At 43.3% G+C, this 21,050-nt stretch overlaps 2 protein-coding genes across 4 annotated transcripts in view; one reads left to right on the forward strand and one right to left on the reverse strand.

Moving 5' to 3' along the window:
* Positions 1-7,202, forward strand: part of LOC146974405 (cell adhesion molecule DSCAML1-like) — a 54,233-nt gene extending 47,031 nt beyond the window's left edge. For both annotated transcript variants that reach the window (XM_085797696.1, XM_085797697.1), the window contains exons 26-33: positions 881-1,168; positions 1,276-1,431; positions 1,570-1,600; positions 1,719-1,837; positions 1,925-2,077; positions 2,266-2,466; positions 3,034-3,345; positions 4,175-7,202. In XM_085797696.1, the coding sequence (XP_085653822.1) occupies positions 881-1,168; positions 1,276-1,431; positions 1,570-1,600; positions 1,719-1,837; positions 1,925-2,077; positions 2,266-2,466; positions 3,034-3,345; positions 4,175-4,608 (1,694 nt within the window). In that variant the 3' untranslated portion in view covers positions 4,609-7,202. The remainder of the gene's footprint in view (positions 1-880; positions 1,169-1,275; positions 1,432-1,569; positions 1,601-1,718; positions 1,838-1,924; positions 2,078-2,265; positions 2,467-3,033; positions 3,346-4,174) is intronic.
* Positions 7,203-8,565: 1,363 nt separating this feature from the next.
* arhgap35b (Rho GTPase activating protein 35b) lies at positions 8,566-20,344 on the reverse strand. 2 transcript variants are annotated; one of them, XM_085797699.1, is made up of 7 exons: positions 20,295-20,344; positions 13,696-17,609; positions 13,198-13,339; positions 12,119-12,196; positions 11,801-11,932; positions 11,467-11,572; positions 8,566-11,319 (listed from the first exon to the last, which is right to left on the reverse strand). In XM_085797699.1, the coding sequence occupies exons 2-7, from the start codon at positions 17,413-17,415 to the stop codon at positions 10,908-10,910; spliced, it is 4,590 nt and encodes a 1,529-aa protein (XP_085653825.1). In that variant the 5' UTR covers positions 17,416-17,609; positions 20,295-20,344; the 3' UTR covers positions 8,566-10,907. The 2 variants fall into 2 exon arrangements, with proteins under 2 accessions (XP_085653825.1, XP_085653824.1); XM_085797698.1 differs by lacking the exon at positions 20,295-20,344 and adding an exon at positions 19,585-20,136.
* Between the last annotated feature and the right edge of the window lie 706 nt (positions 20,345-21,050).

Raw genomic sequence — 21,050 nt, forward strand, 5'->3', positions numbered from 1 at the left:
GAAATTTTACATCTCACTTTTACCTGATTTTCCATATGTGCAAAGAACGCAATATGAATCATGCCTGCTGCCCGTCACAGTTTATAGGCATTGGAAACATGTATAATTGTAGAGAAGCTGAGAAATAACAGGAGGGGTTTTGTTGATTGTTTTCCATTTGCCTAATCCTATATTAAAATATTAAAATTTTCTCAAAAGGAATTTTAATAATGCAACATGAATACACAAAATGGCTCCATAGTCTTGTTGTTCTGCTGCAGCATCAAATGAGAATATCATCAGAATCGGTAACACACTGAGTTGTTACACTAAATACTAAAATCTTATATTAAAGCGAAAACCCTACTACTCTACTGTGACCAAAAAAATAAATCCAACCATAAAATGCCTATATATATATATACACACATACATACATACATTTTATATACATTTGTATACATACATACATACATTTTACATACACTTTATTCCAGTACAAAAAAAAAGACAATAAGTCGCTACTGTCTTTTGCACTTAACTACTGCTGCTATTGTGCCTTCTACTTATTTTTTTATTACTAGTTTAGCTTAGTTTTTTATTCATATTTATTCTAGATTGGTATTTTAGATTCGCAGATAGTTTTATTGTTTTTTAAATGTTTACTGTCTGTATGTCTATTTACTGTCTGCACCGAGGGTCTGAGAGAAACACAATTTTGATTCTCTTATGTCCCGTACATATTGTGGAATTGACAATAAAGCTGACTTTGACTTTGTCTTTGACTTTGACATACATACATACATACATACATACATACATACGGTACATACATACATACAGTATACTGCTCTCTTCTCCTTCTAACCTGCTTTTCCTCTTCTCCTCCTCTCCTCCACAGAGCCGGTGTTCAATAAGGACCAGCCGCTGCTCACCCACATCAACTCCACCCATGCTGGGCTCAACCTGCAGGGCTGGACCAGCGGCGGCTGCCCCATCACGGACCTGATGCTGGACTTCAGACCCAAAGGCACCTGGGCCTGGCAGAGCCTCAAGGCCAACTCCACCACTCAGCTCTTCCTCAGCGAGCTGCGGGAGGCCACCTGGTACGAGCTCAAGATGAAGGCCTGCAACAGCGCAGGGTGTGGCAACCAGAGCTCCCAGTTTGCCACTACTGACTACGATGGTAGTAAGTGAATCCCAAATTTCTTCATCGCTCTTCTCGCGCCTCCACCGTTCACACTAATGTTTCTCTAAACGATCTTTATTTTTCTCTTGTTCCTCTTCTCTCCATAGGTACAATCCCTCCCATCAAATCAGCTCGTGGAGAGGGCGATGATGTGAAAAAGCTGTTCTCCATTGGCTCTCCCGTCATCCTGGTTACTCTGGGTGTTGCTTTGCTCTTCATTATCCGCAAGAAACGCAAGGAGAAGAGGCTTAAACGTCTTAGGGGTGAGAGATGGGAAAAGAGAGAGTTCAGAGAGAGATCAATGTTATTGTGTGTAATGGATTAATGTAACAGAGAATGACAAGCTCAAACGATTATCTCCCAGCCAACTGTAATCTAATTAAGTTATTGTCTTCTTATAGATGCTAAGAGCCTTGCTGAGATGCTTATCAGGTAAGAGCCAGACTGCATGGGAATAGCTCCAGTTATTATATGACATCTATTCTTCTGGAAAACCTTATAAGAGAAACCTCTTTAACTGTATGTGTCATTTCTTTGTGGCCGTGTGCAGCAAGAACAATCGCAGTATAGACACTCCAGTGAAGGGCCCTCCTCAAGGGCCGAGGCTCCACATCGACATCCCACGTGTTCAGCTGCTCATTGAGGACAAGGAAGGCATCAAACAGATCGGTACATAGCAGCACAACAACACCACTGTCATTCAACGGATTAGTTTAGAGTAAGTAATTAACAGTTTTTGTTAAATTGTTGCAACAGGGGAGGACAAAGCAGCGGTGCCAGTGACAGACACCGAGTTTAGCCAGTCTGTGAATCCGCAGAACTTCTGTACCGGCGTGTCTCTGCACCACCAGGCCCTCATCCAGAACTCAGGGCCTCTGATTGACATGTCGGACATCCGCCCAGGCACAAGTGAGTTGTGTTTTAACTTAAACATGAAGAGCATGAAGGTTTTTTGCAATAGATATCACAGTGACATGACATGGAAGGGAATGAGCAGGTAAATCTCAATGCAAACACTAGTCCTGTAATTTATCACATGTCCATGTCATACTCTGGGCTACAAAGCAGTTCTCTGATCACTGTGACCTCTCTCTCAGACCCCGTGTCCAGGAAGAGTATCAAATCAGCTCACAGCTCCAGGAACAGATACTCCAGCCAGTGGACGCTGAGCCGACCGAGTCAGAGTCAGTCCACGGCCTCGGCACGGACTCTGACCTCAGACTGGCGAACGATGGGCTCTCATGGCATCACTGCAACCGAGAGCGACAGCTACAGCGCCAGCCTCTCCCAAGACACAGGTGGGGCGATCTCGGCCTGTGCTACACAATGAAACCACAACTCTCTGTGCTAATAGTGCTTTTATCTCATCTACTTTTTTTTTTTTTTTTGCCCTAAGAGGAATTTCAGATTTTAGTTTATGGTTTAATTTAAGACCAATCTTGAGGCAGATGATCAGTATAGACCTGAAAAAGCATTGTCAAATTACCAAATTAAAGGAGGAAAAGAGAAAGAATGATTACTCCATCTATAACCTCTACAACCTCTAAAAAAAACATACATTTTATTTCATTTCGATTTATTCCATTCATGGTTCACATACTTCACATGACTGCACATGATGTACACATAATCACCATAAATGAAAAGGAGCAGGATGAAGAAAAGCTTATGGTACCTGCCCCTTTCTATAGTTATAATTGCATTGGCTTAGTATCAACACCGATATTATACACTATTTCAAAAAGTTAAAGATGATGAAACATATAATAATAACAACAAGAAGACAACAAAATAGCAATGGACGATTTAATCAATCAGTGTCTCAATAAATGGTTGCCACACTTACCCATTCTCTGTTTTTCCAGATAAAGGCCGCAACAGCATGGTGTCGACAGAGAGCGCCTCCTCCACCTACGAGGAGCTGGCGAGGGCCTATGAGCACGCCAAGCTGGAGGAGCACCTGCAGCACGCCAAGTTCACCATTACAGAGTGTTTCATCTCCGACAGCTCATCTGACCAAATGACCACGGGCACCAACGACCCGGCGGACAGCATGACCTCCCTCAGCACGCCCTCTGAACCGGGCATCTGCCGCTTCACCGCCTCACCACCCAAACCGCAGGACTATGACCGCGGTAAAAATGTGGCAGTGCCCATTCCCCACCGCGCCAACAAAAGTAAGTATGAAAGACGAGAACTCTTCTCTTTTGCATTCAATTAAAGTTAAGATACTCATTATAGATGTCATGTCATTGCCCCTTCTAGGCCAAGCAGTAGGTTCGTTACCTTTAATTGTCGGTGCAAGCTATTTTTAGCTCATTTTTTTCTGCTCAGAGCTACGCTACGGAGGCTAATGGGATTTCTTGGTTTCCCTCATCAAACTCATCAAATACACAATCCAACAACTCCAAAACGCTCTGGTGGACAAGTTGTGACCTGCACATTCACTACGCTATGATATACAGAACATTAAGTTGTTTTTGAGGCAATGCAGAGACTGCTCGCCGAAAAACTGTCCCCGACGGAAACGTGCATCAGCGGTTTTGCATGAATTTACCTTGAAAACAACTCGGTCTCGTAACGTTCCCTTATTATCTCATAGCGTGGTGAATGTGCAGGTCACAACTTGTCCACAAGGAGGTTTTGGAGTTGTTGGATTGTGTATTTGATGAGTTTGATGAGGGAAACCAAGAAATCCCATTAGCCTCTGTAGCATAGCTCTGAGCAGCTCGCGGATCTGCTCCGCCGTTCTAAAAATAGCTTGCACTGACAATTAAAGGTAACGAACCTACTGCTATGACTATAGGGATCATGGTAATGGGCCAAAATGTTGAACTAACTAACTACTATGCAGAAAAGACCCAGGATATATTCATTACTATGAATTTTGAAATCATTTTTCAGCATCCTTCAGTTGAAGCAGCCAAAAAGACACAAATGTGACTTTAATTTCAAATGGCTTAATTCGTGTCGGGATCTTGATCAAACCTTTCTCTTGTCTCTCAGGTGAATTCTGCAACCTCCCCCTCTACATGAAAACAGACCCATTCTTCCGCAAGCAAGGGGAGCTGCATGACCCGTGCCCAGCTGTGCCACCGCGGGAAGCTTCGATCCGCAGCATGACGCAGCGGGCGTATCACACCCAGGGACGCCACAAGACTCTAGACCCTGTCAAGCAGCAGGCCCTGACGCTGGGCCACTCTGGGCTGGGCAGCCTGGGCTCGAGCTCAGGCACGGCCACCTTACCCCAGAGGACTCTCACCATGCCCAGCTCCAACACTGCAGCAACAGCTTCCACTTCCAGCACGAGCAGCAACCCCACCAACAGTAACAAGGTGGGGGGCTCCAGAGACTCGCTGCTCGAGAGCAGCTCCTCTGCACTGGGGAGACTGCAGAAACAGAGTGTGGGGGCCTACTCCAAGTCATACACATTGGTGTAGTCCATTCTCTTGCACAGACATGCACTGCTGTCCCACTCCTCAGCCAGCCCCCACTCTGGCGCTCTTCAGTCTGGGCCAGAAAGGGCATGCAACCATCTTTCTTTACACCCAACTAATGGTGAACTGCCCAGCGTTCTGTCTAATTTTCCTCGGGATAGGTGTTCTCCCAGACAGAGACCCAGCTAACCCTAATTTTCATGTTCACCTGGGACTACTAACTCCAACTAACAGTTCCAGCCGCCTGGTGCTCAGCTCCGCTCAGTTCTCACAGGAGTTGCACAGCAAAAGAAAAAACCAGGAAGCGATTCTGTGGTCATTTGGAAAATATTGACTTTAATTGAGGAGCTAAGAGCTCTGTGTTTATGATGATGAAGACTACAATAGCCAGTATGAAGCTGTGTGGCCATCCTGTCTCTCACGCACACACATACTGTCCTCCATAGTTTGAGTATTATTGTCAATATGCAGGACTTCCAGTTAAGTTCCCTATTCTTACTGTATCTTTCACCCTCTATGTGTCTCTTAAAGTCCCAAATATCTATTGGCAGAGTTTCTCTTAATGGTGATTCCAAAAGAAAATGATTCAGGTACACAAAAAACTTCTATCATGTTAATGTGACAGAATCTCTCCAGCTGAACAGTGTCTAACTTTTTAAACAAATCATGACAACCCAAATGATCCAGCTATGATTTCTCACATTACAAATAGAGAATATTTGGTATTATAAAGAATTTACATATATATTTCTATGTAGGTATATTATTGACATTTAATTTAAATTATGACAAAGTATAAATTGTGTGCACCGCAATAGTGTTGTGGTACATACAGAAATTAAATGTTAATGTCAAATTTAAGAACGAGACAATCGCTCAATCATGAAATTTAAAAAATAGAAATTTTAAAAAGGTTGGACTAAAGAAAGAGAAAAAGTTTAGTATATATACGGGATCTTCTGTATGTTACTGTTTGTAGACCGACTAAGAGAAGAGTGTTTTGCTCCTGTATGAAAAGAAAGAAGGTCTTTCCATCCAAGCCCCGTGTTGAGATGGGAAAAGTAAGATAGTCCACTTGGTTTTAGTTTCAGTTCCTTAAAAGATGAACTGGCTGACTGGGTGAACAGATCCTAACGTCCCTGGTGTCCGACGTCTACTTGACTGTGGATGTTCGGTCATGGCAGAAAAGCCTCCTCATGGGAATATTGGCTCTGTGACCTGTAAGCCTGCTGTGAGCCTATAGCATGTTGGTTGATACGACAACATTAAGAAGCCAAACCAGTATCACAGAGGATCCCCAGATAGGTTTTTATGTTGGTTTGAAACGTTGCTGTAAAGTTGTCAGAGACTTGAGTTACGATACGGTATCAAGGCCTCCGTTCGTGGCGCAGGCGGCAGAGGCCGACTCGGCCGCTCAGCCACCTTCGCTCTTCAAAGAGAGAAAGACAACTAGCTGAGGGAATCCCCGTCATGATGTGAATGAAAAATAATATAATGTTGAGAGATGTTATATGTCAGGGAGTTCAGTTTTGAAAATTATATAATGTTCACTCAATTGATATCTTTGTTGTTGCCCTGTCTGAAGTACTGTATATGTCCTTCTTTCTTTACCACCATACCCCTCCATTTTGCGCTAATGTACATTCACACAAGAACCTATTGGAATGTCTTTCTGAAGCATCTCCATGATAGTCTTTTGTGGTTTATATTTATTTATCCATTTGCTTTGTTTGTTTATTTGTTTAGGGGAGGGGGTATCTGTCGGTCTGTTGATTTTGAGTTTTAATATTCATTTCACTTTTATTTGGGATTTTGTCAAAATTTTGGTTCCAGAGGCCAAACAGTATTAAGGGATGTGGCCTGTGGCGAAAACCAGTTCAGCCAAGTGAAATCAGGGACTTGTAGCTCTTTTGGTCACACAAACTACTATTGTATTGTGTATATACTGGACTGGAGTTGGTCTGTAAACCTGAAGCATTCAGACTCCAGCCCTTTTCCCCTGCTCAGATAAATTAACGTAAAAATTCACCACCCTAAACATACTAGATCCATCATCTCTACCTTTGTCAGTGTTGTTTATAGATTTAAGTCTTGTACATAAAACACAGTTTTGTATGAAGAGCTATTTTCGTCAGAATAAATCAGGGGACACATCAGGGTTGAATGCCCCAATTTCAAAATTGAAATAGTATCAAAAATAAAATATTTTACTTCTGAAATGGGCAAAAAAACATTTTTCTTTCCCTTTATGTTTTTGATACTAATTTGTTGAATTTTTATTCTTTTTTAAAGGTCTTTTGATGTTGTCATTTGTCCTATTTACTTTTTTATTATCATTATTTTGTATTTTGTTCATCCTCAAAAAAGTCATTGCATGCTTGCTAAAAGGGAAAAATTGAAGGAAAAAATGTATGAAAATCAAAAGCTAAAAAAAAAAAAAAAAAAAAAAAAAAATGTTGAGGGTATCCCAAACATTTGTTTGAGTTGCTTGTTATAGCAATTGCTTGTGTTCAAAAGTACATTTTCTATGAAAAGAAAGCAAAAACTAAAAAGATCATTCTAACACCTTGTGCAATAAAGCTATCTTTCATACGTCACGGCTTCTGTCATTCTCAACAGGTTTGTTTACATATCATTTCAACCTCTTAGGTGGTCACAAGCAACACTTTGTTGATGGGCACCTTTTGACCTGATCAGTTGATTGGCTGAAAATGAAGGGCAACAGTTATGAAACTTGATAAACTGTTGTCGTTTTTAAGGAAAAATGCAAAACCTGAACTGGTCCCAGCTTCAGAAATCTGAATATTTTTCTATTTTCATGGGTTTCTATCATTGTAAACTTAAAATTTTAGGGTTTTGTTTCCAGGGAATAAAAATTGGCATATTTTACCATTTTCTGACATTTTACAGATAAAAGAAAACAGTCGCTGATGATAAAAAGTATGACAAAAGTGTCAGGGCCACGAGAGGGAAGACCTCACATTCTGCTGCAGGCGTGCAAGCTGTAAACAAAGCTGTGATTAATCAAATGTACATAGAAATAGTGAACTGAACCTTTATATTTTGGGGGGCTTAGAGACTGGGTTCCCTGGGCAGCTGCCTTTCCCACTGCAGTCCACCACAGTTCAGTTTTGCACTGGTGAAGCATACAAGTAAGGACGAGTCATGAGAGAGAGAGAAATCTGAGCTGTAAAGCCCGGACCAGAGAGTACAATGACTGTATCTTAGACATAATGTTTAAAAGCCACATGTGAATCTACTGTCAGTAATGGGATGGACACAAAAAGCCATGTCCTCATAGCTGTACAGCTCTGCAGCCACAAGATGGCCTCATATCACTGTTACCTCCGACTCCCTCCACAGACGTCAACAGATACTGTGACGACAAGCGGTCTGCCAAAAGAGTGCAGGCACTCATGACGGATATGCTGTGAATAATTGATGTTTTCCAGAGTCACCTGCACCTGTGCCTACACACTACAGCTTCTAGTTACTCCAGCAGAGTTCTTTCATGTTATTTGTACAGTATCGGATTAGCCTTTTCATAAGATGGGTGTTCAGTGCACTTTTTTTTTTTTTAACAAGGATTTACCTCTGTGGTAATTTGAGGAGAAAATATGCTGTTCACGTTACATTTCAATAGAGATTATCTGATACTGCAGTGGCCATATATCCATGCTGTGCTGTGGTTAAATCCTCACTCCACTATTATAAAGTGAAAAGCAGATAATAGTAGCCTGTCTGAGGTGAACGGGGTTTGGTTGATCGCTGTGACAGTGTTCATCTAGCGACTTTGTAAAATCTAATCAGAAAACAACTTTTTAAATTCAGTTCCAATGTTATTTCAATCCAAAATTCACAAGTTGTGGCAGTAATTGTTGCTGTTAACTCTCAAATTGTTCAAGAATCAATCAAAGACACACACACACACATGCACACACACACCACAAGAAAGCCAAGGACAATTTTACAAGATTTAATTTATTAACTATTATACAGTTCACATAAGGCCTTCATCTTTAAACACTATTCTCAGTCAGACAAATTCCATGGTTTTGCTCTTGGTGCACAGTACATAAACTTTCACGTTTCAGCTATTTCACTTTAGTATTTGTTTTGTTCTTGTACTAATTTCATGTTTTAAAACAGGGAGAGGCTTTCATCCTTCTCCCTTGGTGTGTGTCTTTTAAATCATGCACTAAACTTAAGTGGCCTTGAACCATTCACAAAAATTGTAAAAATGGACTTTCAATCATTGAAATACACACTAGAAATGTTTTCTACCATTGACTAAAGGGTGGCGTTCCCCAACATACAAATAAACAACCATCATAGAGTAGTATGCACTCACTTTTTGCTCATTGAACGGCAGATCTGCCAAGTTTGTGTTGCGGTAAAGATTATATACTCCCAAAAATTGTGTTATAATGGAACAGCTGCTTGGTTGGTTCTGTGCCAGTCTTAATGTTACAGATTACAGCTTTGAGCAGTTTGATAGGAGCCCTCTGTTATATGTCTGATGAACACAAAATGACTGACTTCCACCAGCATCGCAATTTCCAAAAGTACCACAAGTGATGATCCCAAATACTAATACAACCAATGATCCAACGAGTCCGGTCATCGTTGCAACCAAGAACCGTAACAGAGCCACAATCATCCAGAACTTGTATGTCTGATGCTCCACTTTTACTCGCTCCCATTGAAAAGACAGTGCTTCCTCTCGTAAGTTTAATGGTTAAAATCATCAGGTCTCCATTAACAGTGCTACCACTGAAAATGTGCTGCTTGTTTTTCCATGGAAAGGGAGGACAATATGCCACCACAAAACTAATTCACTAGAGCAGGTAAACGGCCGGTGGTGCTTCCTGAATGTGTCTCATTCACAAATATTTAACTTCTACTGGTCATTGTATTGTATAGCAGGACTAGCAGTAACAGTGCGTTGAGAATACTAAACCTTCTGAGTTAAAGGTCCTTAATATTAGATGAATACAAAGAGCTTGGTTTGATAGACAGCCACAGCAACACATCCAGCAACCGATCATGTTTCAAGCGTTTGGTTCCCATGGACACCAGATGGCAATGTAGAGTTATGGTATGACTAGGTTACACATTCAAAAATGGCGAAATTTCTCCTTCACTTGACTGATCTCTGATATTATATAATGGTCTAATTAAACCAAACTTCCCTAAACATCCACTCTGATCAATCAACAGCTAGAAAGAGGACAAACTAAAAGAAAACTATTTTCACATGGCTGGATGAATGAGGAATATGAGCCGATTCAGATTTCCCATCGACCTAAAAATGGGACCTCTGGATCAACTTTAATGAACATAAGTTTTTACAAAAGGATCTTGTTTCACAAGCCTGCACTGATGCCACACGCAACCACTACACAAACAATATCGACAATTAATCAATGTGGCATTTCTTCAAATGTAATACTACACTATCAAAAAGTGCTTCAGATAAGTTTGTGGATACAAAAACAAGTTTGATGTAAACAAAGTTTGATCTGCCAGAGCTCTGTAGAGGCAATGGGTATGGCTGTTTTGAGCTGTGAAATTAAAAACACACAAGAAAACAGTATGTCAACAAAACAAAACAAAAAAAACCCTTCTGAGGGAAAAACAACAGTGATCATTAAAGTGCATCCCTGGATGTGTACCTTCCCCCTTCCCTCCCCATGCTGACCCCTCAAATAGAGCCGCTGAGAACCCCCCCAAAAGGCAGACAGAGGAGCCTCTGCTGTACGGAGCAGACCGCTGCCCAAAGGACCTAAAGAGGAACAGTCTATAAATCCAGTGGCAGTACTTTCATGAGAGAAAAAAAAAAAAAAACTAAAACAGTTTTACACAGATAAAAACATGGTGGTCACAAATCATTTCTTCCAGCTTGGCATAGAGGTTTCTATCTCTTGGTAGTGTAGAATAAGTGGTGGCTGTTGACAGAAGAGAGGCTTGCTGTGACGGCGACCTCCGTCCTCCGTCCTCCACTTCTGCCCTGATGTCAAATTTCCAGGAGACCAGGGACACAGAGGGCAGAGGGAGAGTCACTGCTAACAGGCAGCCCGCCCCGATGCACACAAGTACGGATACAAATGGCAGGTTGGAGAAGTTTCTCAGACGCTTCCTATCTCCATTCTTCATAACCTAGGTTGTCCATGATCAGAAATGTGATGTGCAAGTGCACGTTTTTTTTTTTCTTTCTTTTTCTTCTTTTTTTTTTTTTTCTTTTAGTGCGTGTTGGTGATAAGTTCCAGCATCATCATGGGCACACGTGGTTTCATTGTCTCTCACAGTGTCTCTTGTTCAGCAGGGGCATGGTGGGAGTGGGGGTGCTGGTGGAGGGGAGGGAGCAGTGACTGCAGGGGAGACTGGGGGGTGGTGGGTGGGGACTGCTGCAGGGGGCTGAAGTGTGTGGTGGTGTGGGGAGGAGAGGAGCGGTAACAAGAGTAGGCAGAGCTCCCACTGAGGGTGGTGGTGGGGGAGGCGGGGAGGCCCGCCAGGCCGGTGGGGGAGTCGAGGAGGGGCTGGTTGTAAAAGAAGAATGCACACTGGTGGATGAAGCTCTCGATGATTGTCTGGTAGGTGCGTGTGGCAGTCAGGGCGTCCATGGTGGAGAAGTCTGGCCTCATGAGAGTGGGCCAGAAGCAGATGGACAAGTTCTCACTGGTCATCAAGTTCAACCGGCTCAGCTGGCTCACCCTGGGGAAAACACACACACACACACGATCACACAACAACTATTAACTCTCATCATATGGTGCAGGAAAAAGAAAAAGACAGATGGAGATCCATCACAGAAGACCAACAAATCCATGAAAGTGATGAAACAGTGCTGCAGGAACTTACTTGTGTAAGTGGCTCACTACATATTTGAAGACATCATAATTCTCTCTGGGGAACCTCCTCAGGACATCCTTCATCGTGTACAGCCTCTGTTCTCTGTCATTGATTTCTGCACACACGGACAGGTTGTTGTTAAGTCTGAGGCCTCGTTCATTGCACACAGTAAGATGAAGCTAAAATGTCTGTCTGTCTGTCTATACCATCAAATCAGTAGTGAAACACCTAAAACAGAGCGAAAGCAGGTCCGCAACAACCTTCCCCTTCCCTTTTCCCCCCTAAAGAAATAATCTTTCTATGTTCTAGTAAAGACCCTCCCAGCCCAGCAGTGTTTGCTTACTGAAAGCGTCCAATAGGTCCACCTGCAGAGCACAAGGCACCAGGGGCTCAGGCAGCTCAGAGAAGAAGCTTTTGAGGCCTCCAGCCACAGTGTTTATGGAGAAGTCTTTCTCGACGAGGTCTAATCCGTGGTCTACGCGAGGAGAAAGAGAGAGTTAAAGGGATCAGTGAAAATAAGCCCATCAGTGCGAGCTGTCATCAGGACCGAACAATCAGTTGCCTATTACTTTCCTTTGGTGACACTGTTTATATTTTGATTAGGCAGCCACATAATTACACGTCAAACAGCTGGTTCAAACAAGTCTGATGAGCAACTCACCCTGTTCAAACTGCCTCTGCATGCTTTCCATCTCCGACTTGTTGCCGCTTACGCGATACAATCCCTCTGTATTCAGGCCTGAGGAAAAGAGTGAGAGCGCAGCAGAGAAGAAAGGGGGAAGACGTGGGCGGGGGGCACAGTGGGAAACAAGCAAAGCACAAACACTTCATTAGCCCCACTGCAAACAGACATGACAATACAGATGCTCGCATTTTCTGGAGGACTGCTTAACTGAAACTGAGTAAACCATTGTATTACTTTCACATCGTTTCACAATTGTGGGCATCAACAGGTGCAAACGGGTTTAGAGGTCTGACAATGAGCTTTTAAGTAGACAGACATTCGCTTGCAGAGAATGATAACGGCCCATTGATAGTATACACTATACAGTATGTCATGACAACATTTTAAAACACATTAAGAATACACAGGTCAGATGCTTTTCGTAAAACATGGGAACCCTTTCTGTCAAATATTGGTTTGAATATTTCCACCGTTCTCGCAAGAGGGTTTGTATCATAGATCCTAATGCTCTACTTCAATAGTGACACCCTACCATCTAGTCGATACATTTTTATTTCTGTATACCTTTCTTGATCATGCAAATATATCATATATAACAATATACCCTCAATTTATTTAACTTTGTATAGGATGTGACTCCTCAATCTCTCACCTGTACAAATATGAATCTGAATATACATGTGAGCCAAATGTATGTTTGTTTTGTTTTAGCTTTAAAATGTAATAAACAAATATCTAAAAAAAAGAAAGAAAGAATACGTAGGTCAAATACAAAGGCTGAAGGAGCCATTTGGAAGTTATCAGGAACCCTTTACAATTGTGTAGGTATTTTTTTATTTTATTCTATTATTTATTTTCCTTCTATTTCTATTGCTTATTTCTTCTACTGATGTTCACATGTTACCACCTAGTTCTGGACCATCTCATTGCTTCCTGATACTGAGTCACTATAGTGTCTGCCCTATAGAAGAGTGAAACCTTTTACATTGTAACCACAATGAAGGCTGAAGCCACAACTTGCAAATGGGCCCTTTAAAAAGGACAAAACAACTTGCCTGTTGTCTCAATGAAGCGGACACACTTCTCGATGAAGAGTGGAATAGGTCTGTCTGGAGACACCACGCTCACAAGGGGCACGCCAAAGTAACAGCTCTCTACGGGCTTGGGAATAGCTGGACGGGGCTTTGGTCTTGTTTTCTGTGGAGAGAGGAAGACGGAGGACTCTCAAACAGGGATAATTATGTTGATACTAAATGTCACTCACTGGCCTTTAACTAATTGTGATGTTCCTAATCAGCAGCAAATCTGGAGTTCCTCACATCTAGTCAGATAGTTTGATATCTAAATTGCTCCCTGGTCATATTGCAAATTGACTTCATAGTGCTATGATAGCCAAGTATAGCAATTACTGCAGACTTTCACTATCTAAGATAAGATTACAAAAACATCATAATAACTGACGTAACATTTGAATGACAGTGTGGGCAATGAAAAGTAAATGCGCTAATTATGCCTGATGAGCATTGGCCTTTAAAAGATGGTGTGATACAAACCTTGGCTGTTCGTCGGAGACTCTTGAGAATGTTCCTCTTTTTCGGGTCCTCACTCTCCTCATTTACAAGACTTTCTCCTTTCAGGGTCCCATAGTCGTCCTCCTTGGACTTGGGCAGAGCTCCCATCTCGTCATCGCTGCCTATGAAGCTTGTGCGGAAGCTACTGAACTTGCCAAGCCGTTTGGAGCGGTCACGGTAGAGACGAGGCTTCACCCCCACCGCCGAGAACTTCCTCCTTCGCTCGAGAGAGCTGCTGTCCGCCTCGCTGTCTGAGCCATTTCCATTCGAGTGCATCCTGTTGGAGTTGCGGATGGTGATGATTTTGCCTTGTGTGCTGTCGTGCGGCACGGAATAGATGATCTCTTCGTTGCTAGGGCGGGGTTTTGAAACGGCGTCCATGGGTTCAGCGTAGTCAGAGGGGTCGTAGCCCACATCGCCACCAGGAACCCAGGTAACGGCGGAGGGCAGGGAGCGACGATGCCCTAGTGTATCGATGTACGGGTTACGGCTTACTTTCCGGAAGTCAAAAGTGACGCCTGGTTTGACTCTCACTTGGGGGGCTACTTTGTTGTTGAGTTTGTTCTCAAAGTCTCTGATGTCCGAGATGACAGAGATGTCACTGGAATCTAAGTCCTGCAGGTTATAGCCCCCACTATGAGACGTGAGCGTACCGTCGTAGTACGGTGGCGACGGGTCTACGTCATCCTCTGAATCCAGGAACATGGTGACGGGACTGGGAGAACTGCAGCGTGGCGAATACACATTTTCATTGGTGCATGCTTCGGCGACATTATCATACATGTGCGTGGCCTCCACGATGTTGCGTTTCTCCACCACCTCCATCAGGAAAGAGTGGAACATTTCTATCCTGTGCAGGCCTCCCACTACGCCGCCGGATCCACAAACCACACTGTTGAAACGACCCTCGATCTCGTGGGCGAGCTCCTCCCCCTGGATCAACTGTTCACAGGCGTAGTCGCTGTCGGTGAGCTCTGCCTGGCTGTCTCCCACTGCCAACAGCTGAACCGGGATGATGTCTTGAACCTCGCATAAGAACGCACACAGGGTCTCCAGGGAGGCTTTTCGGGAGACGGAGTACACCGCTATGTAGCCGTGCACTAACCTGCTCTTGCGCAAAGTGAAGGAGGCGTGGTAGGAAAGCAGAGACAGCTCTATGGCCAGCTTGTGTCCACCCACTGTCTGCTCCAGCAGCACAGAGGTGCCGCTATTAGACATGGGTCTGCAGTGCTGATGCATGAGGAAAGGAGACAGGAGCTGCTCGATGTCATAGGAGTCTCCGCACATTAAACACATGACGACACGGAGGTCCGCCTCCGGGGCCGGCTGATGGGGAGAGTCTCGGAGACCTTGAGGCTCGGGGAGGAGGGGTGGGGAGCTGCTACTAAAGGATGTGCTCCTCCTTATATCCAGAAGGCTCCTCAACACCTGGTTGATTTGACACTCATTGACATTATGGCCATAACCCACACCAGGAGAGGCAGGATCTAAAAAGCTACACTGCAGTCTCCTGGCAACCTGCTGTCCCTGTGTTATTAGGTTTAAGGCAGTTTCTCCACCGATGTCCACGTATGACCCTACGCCTCTTTTAGTGACTAAAAGCAGTGATGTTGGCAGCTGTGCCAGCTGGCTATCCCTCCGCCCTAGAGTTGACTCCCTAAGTCGCTCAAGGCTTTCAACCACATAAGACAGGGACTCTTTTGAATTGTACAGACACAGACATCCGTGAGGGGTGAAAGTGGGGGTGTGGAAGGAGTTCACTGGAAGACGTACATTTCCCTCAATAGGCCGCAGTGTTAACTCATACATCTTCCCATCTAACACATACCAATCATCATTAGTGCAGAGAGCTCTAATTTCATTGGCAAATTCTCTGGCCAGTCCATCCTTCCCTAGAATGACGAGGTTAATTCTGTCGGCCTTCGTGTCTCCAAAATGAGCCTTCACATCAAAAAAGGGGTAACATGTGGGGAAACGTGACACTAAGAGTTGCTCGATCTTAGAGTCTCCACAGTGAGGGCTGCTGGGGCAGGTCTCCTTTGTAGGATGATAGACAAAGTGGATATGCTTCAGCACCAGAGCATCTCTTTCAGCTGGAAGCTTTTGTAGCGCCTTGAACCGCTGTTCCTCCCCCAGAACTTCCTGAATTGCCCCCATCTTCTCCTTGCTTGGCTTGGCATCTACTTCAAGTTCATAGAAAAGCTCAGAGTACTCCAGTAAGAGCTCCTGAAAATCTTCCTTAGCCCGGTCAATGATCTCCTTCTGATGGCGGTTGTACAGGTCCAAGTACTCCGGCTCCTCAAGCCACTGGTAGAAGTCTTCATTCATGATGAAGCTGCGAGCCTCCTCCCATGGTTTACCAGGTGTGACGAAGGGAGAGCAAGCCAACTTGTGTTTAAACTCCAGCCTCATCTCTGCTCGTCTGCACTCGTTACGCAGATGTTCCAGGTGGGCATTAAATATGTCCTCCGCTTCACCGGTCTCCAGCAGGTCTGAGGGGATTCGCTCATCCTCCATGTTGTCAATGTGAGACGTATCCTCCCATGGCGAGTCCTCCAGAACAACGAACCAGTGGGCAAAGTGCTGCTTAGACTCTAGGACCTTCTGTACCCCAGACCAGCTTAGCTGATCTATCTCATCCAGGTCAGGCACCAAAGAACTAAGTGCTAAAGGAAGAGTGCTTAAGTATATTTTGCGACGCCTCTCAATATGTTCCTGCTTCAGACGGTAGACATGCTGTTGAAAAAGCTTCTTGCACTTAGCCGTTCCCTCCAAGAAGACGTATTCTTTATATTCTGGGGAGGTGTTCATGCGCCGGCTGGTGTTTAACCAGGTTTCATTATGATTCTTTACTATACGGTTGATAAGCCATTCATAGCGATCCTTGGCAGACGCTATCTGCTGACTCTGGAGCTTCAAGGCTTCAAAATAAGGGATGATCTTGGGCTTGCCCCTGCCCTTATCAATAAGTTGAACCAAAGTGAGGAAGGCAAGGTCCACGTTTATGTTTGAGCGTGCAGATGTCTCAACTACTGGCAGACTCTTTTTTGTGATGGCAAAGGTATGTGCATCTTTGATGTAGCGTTCGACTCCTTCATCACACTTGGTGAGGACTATCACAATGGGCTTCTTTGTCTTGCTAAGCTGACCATACAGGTTTGTGACAAATTTCAGCTGGTCATCAAAGTTGCGGTTCATGCCCCGGCTGACATCAACACAAAGCAGGAAGCCATCAACCTGCAGCTTCCCCTCAGGCATTTGTTTTTGCTCAAAGTCCTGCTCCAGACCCAGCTGGTCTGTACAGAAGTACATGAGCTTCTCTGCTGAGGCCAGTTTGGTTCCAGCTGCCCGTTTGATATAGGGCTGCATGGCAGTGCTACGGTGTGGCTGAAACGTCTGGTCATCAATGAATTCGGTTTGCTCCACAACATGCATCCTGCACTCAGGCCCCTCCTCCAGGACCCGTGACACCTCGCCCCAAAACAGAAAGTGGTCATTATTTACCACTCGACCCCCAAAGTCACTGGTGCTCAACACTGACGTGTGGTCCAAGTAGAAGTCATCAGCACTGGGTCGCACAAACCTATTACACAAACAGGACTTTCCAACCCCACATTGCCCCTTCTCCTTCTCCGTTCCTGACAAACCCACCACAATGAGGTTGTAAATGGGCGATCGCGCATCTTGCTTTTTTGCCATCATAGTCTGCTGACGATCATCCTGCCATAAACAGGCACTGTATAAAGGAGTTCACTTGAATGTTTGTCCATAAAGTTGCTGATCCACAGAGGAGATCAGATTTCACTTTCTTCTGGGGTGGGCTTCGATTTTAATAAATAACGGCGCAGTAAGATCAGCAGAGGGTTCTTTCATTCAATCCTTATATGAATCTGATCCTGTCGAAGAAAAACAAAAAACAAAAAAAGAAATCAGACAAACTGAGCATTCAACAACAAAAAAACATTTTGAAAGGAAATGTCACACCCTCAATCATATGGCATACTAAACAACGAAACAAAAACATCACTACTATATGGTAATGGCATATAGTGTAATTAACAATATGTTTGTTTACAAAATCTTATTCCATTTAGTGTTAATTTCCTTTGGATACCAACATGATTGAAGAAATGTAACCACTTGATGGTGAAGGCTATGTATGTATATTGTTTAAGCACGACTAGTTTTTGTTCTTTAATTTTGACATCAACTGGTTATTAGGATCTAATTACTGCCCAGTGTGCCCTCGATCATGTGTGAGGTCTGATGATTTGCCAAAAGATATTAACTAATATGAGAAATCACAGTTTTAATATTATTACTGCACACACCAAGTTGTCATCATAACACTGCTGTAGTTTAGCCAACATGTCCAGCCCCCAGCAAAAGCAGGATGAAGACAGTGTTACAGAACCACTAATGGCAACCGGTCACAATACCTCCTAAGAGAGGTCATAAACTTCAGTTTCACAAGTAAACTCAATTTCAAATAAGGAAGCACACTGATTTTTTTTTTTACCAGTTTCATTAAATTGTCAGGCAGATTTATTATCCACTCTGAAACTACAACTATAATTCTCATTGTTGAGTTGGTTATTTTGTCAAATCCTTTGTATAAAAATGTCAAAAATACACAACATCTTTCTGTATATCTGCCTAGAAAACCATAAGAACCCACAGGTATTCAGTTTACTTCGCAGAAAAATTGGTCAGTAAATATTTATTATTATTTGAATTGAATTGAATTATTTCAATATTTCATCTATTTAAATATTACTCTGATTGAATGTTAATCAATTCTTACATCAATCAATTCATTGTTAAAGGGACTTATCAGCAGTGGGTTATTGTGATAACATCAATCTAGGATCAAAAGATTTATAGCTATTAACTCAAGCAAGCAGAGACCATGTTGGGAGTGGTGCTCTTTAAATGACAATGTCAGCTGATCAGTGAGTAGGGTGACAGGCATAAAAATGACTGTTGTTATCACCTCACTCTCCATTTTTCAGTTATCTAAACACCTGTTCCAGCCAAATGAAACAACAGCTATCAGCACCACCTCCAAAAACAGTGAATGAAAGAGCCACTTGCTGACAAAGTCGCAGACACATGTACAATCCATGCCAAAGGAAACTGCATCTGCCCATCCTGTTAAGACCCTTAATGCTAAAACTTATTACAGCATTGATTGGTGCTTCCATTATTGTACTAAGCGACTGATGCAATTCTGGTCTAATAGTCAGTTCATAGTCATGGTCTCTGTAGAAGGGTGGAAATTACCAAGCAGAATTTCACTCGTGTGTAATATGACTCGCTGGAGTCAAACATCACGACGAAAAAAGAGGAATTACAGACTGATGATGACACAAATAAGCTGTCACATGAAGTGATCACACATTAGAAACAAACAGCTCTGGCACCAGGGTCAAAAGCAACCGGCAGTCCACACACCACTCAGCTGAGCAGAGCCAGGCCTGATATCCAAATGAACAGACAAGTTCTCAGCAAATAAAAACAACCAAAAAACGCCCTGTCTAAAATCATCAAAAACACACAGTCCACCAAAGCACACCTTCAAGCAAACCCATTTACATAACCTACTTACCCAGATAAGATTTTGTAACGCTATATGTTGCAAAGGATTAACAGTTAACATGGGCTTTAGGGTGCACAGAGAGGGGCTGACCACGCCAGGCCTGCTGTCTACATAATGAAATTAGAGCCGAAATCAGGGTTAGCCTACCTTCTCCACACCGACAGACAATGTTAAAAGGGGAATTTATTTACCCAGGTGTCTGGGTGTAGCACTCGACAGCTGCACTAAGAAATCGCCCATAAAGAAGAGGAGTGAGCTTGTAGGGTACATACCAACGCATTTCTCCCTTTCTCCTCTTGCATCTGTCAGGCCAGCTCTTGCCGCAGCCCTCGCCGCCTGATGTGCATAAGCATAAAGCCGCAGAATTCACTATGGCTCGTCTCAAGTCCACAGATAATACTGATAATAATGTCCAATGGGGTATTTCGATTTAAATATCAATTACCCACGTCTGGATTCTCGTATTAAACATTACTGTTTTCGTTGCAATTAAAACACGGGGGGAAAGGAAGGAAATAAATATCCCAAATAATACAACAATCCAGTTTTGTTCTTGCACGAGTTTTTTTTCCTCATGAGAAATTCGGGCGTGTAAAAAAAAAAAAAAAATCTTCTTAGCCGTCTTCTGCTCGGTTCACCACGTTGCTTTTTCAATAATTATTCTGTCCATTGTTGTGCCCACATAATGCTGGGCCGGTCGCGCACACACGAGACAACGGTGAGTTTGTTGCAATCCCCGTGGTGCTTCGTCTGAAATATGCTTCTACTGCAAGCGAAATCTGTTCATGTCCTGCTCAATTTATGAGCAGATTGCGTGCGTGTGTGTGTGTGTGTGTGTGTGTGTGTGTGAAAGTGGTATTTCTGCCCAGCTTTCCGATAATGGCGGCGGCCCTCCTCCTCCCCGGACCTAGTTCTCCTCTTCTTTTCTTTGGGAAAAGGGAGCTGTGCTGTGGAGACAGAGGCAGCGGAGAGAGGGACTCACCCAGCGGCGCCCTCACACAACTGCAGCAGGTCGGTGCTCTGCTGCTGCTGCTGCTGCTGCTGCTGCTGCTGCTGCTGCTGCTGCTGCTGCTGCGAGCTCACCAGTATCCTGCTGCTGCTGCTGCTGCTGCTGCTGCCTATTGCAGGGCTCGTTACTCACGAGTAATCCATTTCTCGGTCATATTTCCTATCTATTTCCACAATTTTGGCCTCAGTACACGTCTGAAAGCAGCCAGCTTTTTTTGAATTTGTGAATTATTTTCCCATTACACCGGATAAAAACTGCTAAATATCACTGAATATTAGGAAAAGTTAGGCCACTGTTGAGCTTTCAGGGGTGTGTTTGTTTGTTTGTTTGTTTGTTTGTTTGTTTGTTTGTGTTTTATAATGTTTTCTGATAATACAGACTTGTAGGTAAAGCAAAGTAGGCCTATCAAATGTTCACCCAGAGAGTAAGTCTTCACGAAGTTGAACTAACTTTAGGTGAATATGTGTTTTTCAATGAGAAATAAGGCGACTGTGTAGCTGACTGGCTAAATAGTTAGGCCTATAGGTGTAGGCCAATTATTGTAGCATATCTTAAATTATTAGGCTACAATGTTTTGGGATAATGTTTGTAGTTTGAAGGTCTCTAAAATATGACATTAGGGTTAGCTAGTGTAATATTAAAGCAGAAGTAAGCGGAATGTTTGTGTTAATATAAATAAATATCTTCCGACAGCAATCACTTACATAGAGTGTTTGGTCTGAAACGCGG

This window comes from Trachurus japonicus, chromosome 14 (genome assembly GCF_045865225.1).
Source record: "Trachurus japonicus isolate A0001 chromosome 14, Traja_1.0".
Taxonomy (NCBI): Eukaryota; Metazoa; Chordata; class Actinopteri; order Carangiformes; family Carangidae; genus Trachurus; species Trachurus japonicus.

Coding starts and splice junctions, on each gene's coding strand:
- arhgap35b (XM_085797699.1), bottom strand. CDS start 17,415: ATGATGGCAAAAAAGCAAGATGCGCGATCGCCCATTTACAACCTCATT. Junction 13,340..13,695: donor GTCTCCGACGAACAGCCAAG/GTTTGTATCACA, acceptor CTCTCTCCACAG/AAAACAAGACCAAAGCCCCG. Junction 11,933..12,118: donor GCAGAGGCAGTTTGAACAGG/GTGAGTTGCTCA, acceptor CTCCTCGCGTAG/ACCACGGATTAGACCTCGTC.